Genomic DNA, 8,357 nt, shown 5'->3' with positions numbered 1-8,357 from the left:
ATTGGTTTATAAAATGAGAACGTTAGGGAAACGTTCTGTGTTTGCTGGGAGTTCACAAACGATTATTTTACATCATGTAAGTACGCATGGAATCGTTTGAACTGACTCTTTTGAACGATTCGTTCACGAATCGCATATATCGCTTTTTCTGCTGAACATAACAAACCAGCTTTCACTACAGATACTTATTAAGGAAGGTGTGGGAAATAATGAAGCGGATAAACTGACCTGGAAAGAGAATACGTTTTATTATTTAATTTTATAGATGGATTTACTGGAGGAATCAGTTTTTTTTTTGCGCCCCCTGCTGGACTAGTTTCGAACACAATGACGTAACCTGTGGAACGTGAGAAAACAAAACCGATCTGAGATCAGGCTCAGAGGACGACAGGTAACGCGAACACCTGAACTCTAATGGAGAAAACTGTGATCAAATACAGACACTGTGGAAGAGATGTGTACAGTTTCTCCTCATATTCTCAGTGTCAGTGTCCGATCTGTCATCAGACTCCAACTTTCGGACTGTTAAACGCGCCGGTCGCGCTCTCCTGCCCGTTTACTAATGGACACAAAGTCTCATGTGCGTTTCTCATAGGATCTATTCACGGACCATCACATCTTGGGTGAGTTTATACGACTATTATTCATGTAATATTCAGTTCCTGTGAAATACTGTTCCAGTGGGCGGAGTACACATGAATATTCATGAGTTCCACAATTGTGGGCGTGATCTTGAGATAATGAGATGGAACTGAAAATATTTGTGCACGCTCCTCAAATCGCAACTTGTTTAGTGGATTATTTCGATAAGGTAATGAAGATTCAATGCTAAGCATTAACTGTTGATAAACTTGAGCCTTACAGATGGGGCTGGGAAACACTGGCTACATTTAAATCAAACACAAAGAGATATATATATATTAAATAATATCATGGCTCTTCCAAGCTTTATAATGGGAGTGAATGGTGCCTGAGATTTTGAAGCCCAAAAAAGTGCAGTAATCTAATCTGTGGTAATCCATACGGATCCAGGGGTTAATAAAGGCCTTCTGAAGCCAAGAAAAATATCCATATTTATAACTTTATAAACTATAATCACTGGCTTCCAGTAACGGCTGTACGCGAGTCTAGTTACGGGTGAAAGAGTGACCTCTGACCCGACTCATGATGTATTGACCATAGACTGTAAAAAAAATATGTAGTGTCCATGACGTCACCCATAGTGTTTCTGAAGAGCATTTTTGAAGTCCAAAGTGTGCGGAGCCGGCCGTCGCCATCTTGGCAGCGTCACTCCCGGATAAATGGAAATGTGCAGCGAGGCGGATTAGCTGAGGTGACGTGACGCTAACAGACAGCTGATAAACGGCTAGTAGTGACATCAGCGGCAATCCACCTGTCACTCAAGTGGCCACGCCCTTAATTATGCAGAACTTTAAGACTTAATATAATTTAAACGGTTGAGTTATATTAAAAAATTCACCCCCCTCACAGTCGTCATGAAGGGCAAAATTAGCTATATAGACCAAAACCACTTTTAGCAATAGGCTGTAAACATGTGTTTTTCTGCTGTAAAGTTGGGCATTTTAACATGCGGGTCTATGGGATTGAGTCTCTTCTGCAGCCGGTCTCTAGTGGCCAGTGGATGAACTGCAGTTTAAGTCACTTCCGTGTTGGATTCAAGAAAGAGACCGGAAGGTTGCAGCTTGGTATTGACAAACGCGGAAGAGCAGATGATAGAGCAAAACAAAACACCGGCTAAAGTCTAAAGTCTAGAAGGAGCATTTTTAAAGAGAAATGTGGGAGGAGCTTTAGTTTGTTTGAACCGCGAGAGGCGTCGACTCTCAGCTGAGCTTACGCTACTCCTACATCATATGTCGGGTCATAGGTCATCATGCTTCGGGTCAGAGGTCACTCGTCATGCTTTGGGTCAGAGGTAACTCGTCATGCGTCGGGTAATGACGCTGGAAACTCAGCTTTGATCAAAGGAATAAACTCGCATAGAAAACAGCTATTTTGCATTGTAAAAATATTTCTCAATTGTTACTGCATTTTTGATCAGATAAATGCAGCCTTGCTGAGCAGAAGAGACTCTTTAAAGAGCGTTGGATGGTAAGCTATAGTGACTCTTTTTCTGTCATGTTTGTCTCCAGAGAATGGAGTGACTCTGAGATACACGTGGGTCTTTCAAACTCAGAAGGTACAGTATCTCCCACCTGTGAATATTACACTATGTGTTAGTTCGAGTGTGTGTTCGTCAGCTGTGTTTGTCGCAGGTCTGGTCTATAACTACACCCTGTCCGGGGTCCGCAGAGATGCTGGCAGCTGGGAGCGGTGTGTGTGTGTGTGTGTCCGGCTCGCGAGATCATGGGACGCTGAGCTGGAGAAGTTTTCTGCACTTCCGGAATGGACTTCAGAGCGGTACAGCATTACACCTCCTGTAGCGAGTCCCTCATGTCACGATTCGACACACATCACCATACTGAACTCACCATACTGAACTCACCATACTGAACTCACCATACTGAACTCGCCATACTGAACTCACCATGCTGAACTCACCATACTGAACTCGCCATTCTGAACTCGCCATACTGAACTCACCATACTGAACTCACCTTTCTGAACTCACCATACTGAACTCACCATACTGAGCTCACAATACTGAACTCGCCATACTGAACTCGCCATACTGAACTCGCCATGCTGAACTCGCCATGCTGAACTCGCCATGCTGAACTCACCATGCTGAACTCGCCATGCTGAACTCACAATACTGAACTCACCTTTCTGAACTCACCATACTGAACTCACAATACTGAACTCACCTTTCTGAACTCACCATACTGAACTCACCTTTCTGAACTCACCATACTGAACTCACCATACTGAACTCACAATACTGAACTCACCATACTGAACTCGCCATACTGAACTCGCCATACTGAACTCGCCATGCTGAACTCACCATGCTGAACTCGCCATGCTGAACTCACCATACTGAACTCACCATACTGAACTCACCATACTGAACTCACCATACTGAACTCACCATTCTGAACTCACAATACTGAACTCACAATACTGAACTCACCATTCTGAACTCACCATTCTGAACTCACAATACTGAACTCACAATACTGAACTCACCATTCTGAACTCACCATTCTGAACTCACAATACTGAACTCACCATACTGAACTCACCATACTGAACTCACCATACTGAACTCACCATTCTGAACTCACAATACTGAACTCACCATTCTGAACTCACCATACTGAACTCACCATACTGAACTCACCATACTGAACTCACCATACTGAACACACCATGCTGAACTCACCATGCTGAACTCACCATGCTGAACTCACCATGCTGAACTCACCATGCTGAACTCACCATTCTGAACTCACCATACTGAACTCACAATACTGAACTCACCATGCTGGACTCACAATACTGAACTCACCATACTGAACTCACCATACGGAACTCACCATACGGAACTCACCATACTGAACTCACCATACTGAACTCACCTTACTGAACTCACCATACGGAACTCACCATACTGAACTCACAATACTGAACTCACAATACTGAACTCACCATACTGAACTCACCTTACTGAACTCACCATACTGAACTCACCATACTGAACTCACAATACTGAACTCACCTTACTGAACTCACCATACTGAACTCACCTTACTGAACTCACCATACTGAACTCACCATACTGAACTCACCATACTGAACTCACAATACTGAACTCACCTTACTGAACTCACCATACTGAACTCACCTTACTGAACTCACCATACTGAACTCACCATACTGAACTCACAATACTGAACTCACCTTACTGAACTCACCATACTGAACTCACCATACTGAACTCACCTTACTGAACTCACCATACTGAACTCACCTTACTGAACTCACCATACTGAACTCACCATACTGAACTCACAATACTGAACTCACCTTACTGAACTCACCATGCTGAACTCACCATACTGAACTCACCATACTGAACTCACAATACTGAACTCACCATGCTGGACTCACAATACTGAACTCACCATACTGAACACACCATACGGAACTCACCATACGGAACTCACCATACTGAACTCACCATACTGAACTCACCTTACTGAACTCACCATACGGAACTCACCATACTGAACTCACAATACTGAACTCACAATACTGAACTCACCATACTGAACTCACCTTACTGAACTCACCATACTGAACTCACCATACTGAACTCACAATACTGAACTCACCATACTGAACTCACCTTACTGAACTCACCATACTGAACTCACAATACTGAACTCACCATACTGAACTCACCATACTGAACTCACCATACTGAACTCACCTTACTGAACTCACCATACTGAACTCACCATACTGAGCTCACAATACTGAACTCGCCATACTGAACTCGCCATACTGAACTCGCCATGCTGAACTCACAATACTGAACTCACCATACTGAACTCACCATACTGAACTCACAATACTGAACTCACCATACTGAACTCACCTTACTGAACTCACCATACTGAACTCACAATACTGAACTCACCATACTGAACTCACAATACTGAACTCACCATACTGAACTCACCATACTGAACTCACCATACTGAACTCACCATACTGAACTCACCATACTGAACTCACCTTACTGAACTCACCATACGGAACTCACCATACTGAACTCACCATGCTGGACTCACAATACTGAACTCACCTTACTGAACTCACCATACTGAACTCACGATACCATATTATAGACATATGATTAAAGGTTAACAAAAACATTTATTTGTGTAAATGAATAGTCTTGGACTTGGTGCTGAAACCCAAAGCACAGGACAATAGGGACACCAGAATAACAATATTCATGATTCTGATGCTGAAAATACTGAATTATTGTAGATGAATATGCTTTCACTGTCACTGACTAGATATATTTATAATAATGTAGGACACTTTTACTGGTAACATCAGACATCTGGCATTATCAGGACACACACATATTCCCCCACAGCATTATTATACATCATATTCAACATTATATATAGTAGTTTAATGTAGAACTGACACTAAAACTCTATAAACTTGAATTTGTTTCTCACACAGTAATTTGTATTTTGGGTGAACTATCCACAACACATATCGTTGCATTTTTGTATTGTGATATATTGTGACAGCTCTACCGACTGCACCACAACATGTCACTGAATCTGTCCCGAGCCTGAGGTGTGTGTTCCTGCAGGTTTGAGGAGGAGCGTGTGTTCGGCTCCTGCTGTTACGGCTTCGCTCTGAGCTTCATAAACCACATGCTCCTGCTGACCGGACACGAGTCTCTGAGCAGAGACCAGTTCACCCAACGCCACGTCTTACCCCGGATGAAGACGGTCTCTCGATACATCAACATCTATCATGCAATATCACAACATGGATTTTACACAGCGAATGCACCGGATGACATGTGATGCACACTTCTTCATAAAACGCTATAGTTTAATATACTGTATACAGTATAGGCCTGTTATTCCACTGCTCCTCATGAATGCAGCGCTGTATTAAACCACACGGTCTTCTATGTAGAACTCTAGGGGTTCTTGACTCAGAGTTAAAGAACACTTGATGCCTAAGAGCTTCTGTACACAGCTGGAGATAAAGCTTCCAAAAGAAGGATTTCACATATAAGAACCACTTTGCTTCCCAGTAGAGCCTGTCAGTTCTTTACATCTAGAACCCTTCGTGTGAGTGAGAGATTCCCTGGATGTTAAAGGTTCTTCATGGAATAAAGAAGCTTTAGTTTAAGAGTGAAGGAGAAATGTCATCAATTATTGCATAATACTTTCATGTTTAAATGAACATTTTTTTCATTTTTTTTAATTAACAAGATTTAAATCATAACTCAATACATAATGTGTGTGTCTGTGTGTGTGACTGAGTGAGTAAGTGTGTGTGTGTGTGTGTGTGTGTGTGTATGTGGGAGTGTGTGTGAACAGAGGAGAGTCTGCTGGAGAAAAGAGAATCGTAATAAAACAAGAATCAACATCAGCGTGTCTTCAGGAGATGAAGAACTGAGGGATTTGAAGTGTTGTAACAGATATGTGGAGATGATGGTGTTTTATTACTCTACAGGAGAGTAAGGAGTTTTATTGAACAGATAAACTCATATCTCTCTCTTTAACCCTTTAGAACCTGAAGCTAAAATAGGTGTTATTCACATATTTAGATTTTTTTACTGTAAAATTCTAAAACGATGTGCTATCTTCATGTGCTAGATGTCATCTTTTTCAGAAAAAGATTAGCTTTCAACAAATTACAGTTATTGACCATTATTGTGTGTGGTGAGTTTGTAAATAGAATTTAAATAGACAAAAACTACTGATTTTTATTTAGAAAAAAAACTGAAAAAATCATGAACGAAAGAAACTAACACTTTAAAGTTGAAAAATTAACTATAATACATATATACAAGTCTTTTTTGTGACATTGGTTTTCACAGTTTTCATTTCATAAAGCTTTATCTATTGTGAAGATCATTTCGTTATGGTTGTTGTGCTGGAATTTATTCTCATGTTTATTAATGAGTAAAACTACAGTAACTCTTCAGCTTGAGATCTTTCATCTAAACTGGTTATATCTCTAGTAGTGAGTGTTTTATGAACAGCAGAAGAATCATATTCAGCACAACAATGTTCTTCCACAAAATACATGCAGTTTGGATTTTAACCACTAGAGGGACAAAAGTTACATCAACTTCAATGAGTTATTTAAATGTTTTCTAGTGATAAAGTATGTTTTTGAGCAGTTTAATTCAGAAAATGTAATTTAAATTAAAAGTCAATTAAGACCAATTACATTTAAACTAAATCCATAAAATGATCCTACGATGGGAAAAATGTTCTGCAAATGAAGCTCCAGACGGAACCATTCAAAGTTCCATATAGAACCTGTTGTTCTAAGAGTGATGATGTCACTCATCACATGACAGATGTGGGTCAGTCTGTAACCCTGTAAATACAGCAGACTTTTGGCTTTGAGTTGCAGTGACGCTCGATTCACACTCGTATCAAACGCTTTTTGGGACACTTTTCAGTGTATTTGCATAGTTTAAACTTTTCAGGAGAATCCACCTTAATCCTAATATAAGGTGATTAAATCTGCACACAGTTTATACAGTATAAAGATGTTGAGTGTGACATCACAAGGCTTGAAAGTTTGAGTCAATGTCCATTAGACAGACATTTCTTCTGAGATACTAAAATTATATATTTAACTGACTAAAAAAGAACTTTGATTTAGTTCACATAGTTCTACCGGTCAGATTCTGTTACTTTGATAAATGAAAAATATTTAAAAGTACAATTTACTGTGTAAAGGCATTAGTGTTATAGCTGTACCATTTAACATTTCAATTATACGCAGTTGTTTTGGTGTTATTGAGATACTAATGTATTATAGTTTCATTAATATTCTCCATTTTCATTGTAGTTCAAGTTTTAACAATTTGAGTAAATATATAGTGTATTCAAAAAGCACCAATAAAACAAGATCATGTCTCATGTATATTTCAGTTGTTTTTGTCTATATATACAGTTGCAATCCAAATGATTCAACCCCCACTGCAAATCAGCTTTAATGGAAAAATGCACACAATTTAAGCTGTTTGCAATGAACAAATCAAACAAAAGTAATTGAAACAGCTCAACACAACAAATGTTTCAAGTGGTTTCCGCAAATTCAACTGAAAATGCAACTTTTAATGACTTCTGCACTCTCAAAATTGTTCACCCCCTTCATCTTTAGCACTTAGTAGAGCCTTTCGCTGAAGCGAGATGTATAACAGACGGCAGCTTCTGTGTCTGAGGGATCTGAGCCCGTTCCTCATGAGCAACGGCCTCCAGTTCAGGGATATTCCTGAGTTTGTGTTCTGCAACCGCCTTCAAATCCCACCAGAGATGTTCTATAGGGTTCAGGTCAGGAGACTGTGTGACTGTGATGTGACTGTATCTCCCAGGACTTCTTCTGCAAACAAGCCTTGCTGGACTCTGAGGTTTGCTTGTGATCATTGTCCTGTTGAAGGTCCAAGCTCCAGCTTCCTCACTGACGGCATGATGTTTTCTCCCAGGATCTCCTGATACTTCAGTGACGGATATACATCAGCCGAGAGCATCACGAGCTCCTCATGCTGAACTGTAGACAGAGTACGCTTCATTCTTCCTCCTCCAGACACACACCGCTGATCCACAGGGACGAACAGCTCCAGTTCTGTTTCATCACTTCACTTCACAGAATCCCAAAACTTCTGTGGC

At 40.4% G+C, this 8,357-nt stretch overlaps 1 protein-coding gene across 1 annotated transcript; it reads left to right on the top strand.

Annotated features, from left to right (window-relative positions):
* The first annotated feature begins 270 nt into the window (after positions 1-270).
* mkrn2os.1 (MKRN2 opposite strand, tandem duplicate 1) lies at positions 271-5,860 on the top strand. The gene is made up of 4 exons (XM_082156561.1): positions 271-623; positions 2,151-2,197; positions 2,274-2,418; positions 5,300-5,860. Exons 1-4 carry the CDS (start codon positions 415-417, stop codon positions 5,517-5,519), a joined length of 621 nt encoding a protein of 206 aa, XP_082012687.1. The 5' UTR covers positions 271-414; the 3' UTR covers positions 5,520-5,860.
* The last annotated feature ends 2,497 nt before the right edge of the window (positions 5,861-8,357 follow it).

The sequence above is a fragment of the Leuciscus leuciscus genome (assembly GCF_965113295.1).
Source record: "Leuciscus leuciscus genome assembly, chromosome: 23".
NCBI classification, from domain to species: domain Eukaryota; kingdom Metazoa; phylum Chordata; class Actinopteri; order Cypriniformes; family Leuciscidae; genus Leuciscus; species Leuciscus leuciscus.
This window is presented reverse-complemented; position numbering and strand designations above follow the sequence as displayed.

Excerpts from the sequence above, each read along its gene's own strand:
- mkrn2os.1 (XM_082156561.1), top strand. The coding sequence starts at position 415 with ATGGAGAAAACTGTGATCAAATACAGACACTGTGGAAGAGATGTGTAC. Across the intron at positions 2,198-2,273 it reads GGGTCTTTCAAACTCAGAAG|GTCTGGTCTATAACTACACC; the intron begins GTACAGTATCTC and ends TGTTTGTCGCAG. Across the intron at positions 2,419-5,299 it reads CCGGAATGGACTTCAGAGCG|GTTTGAGGAGGAGCGTGTGT; the intron begins GTACAGCATTAC and ends GTGTTCCTGCAG.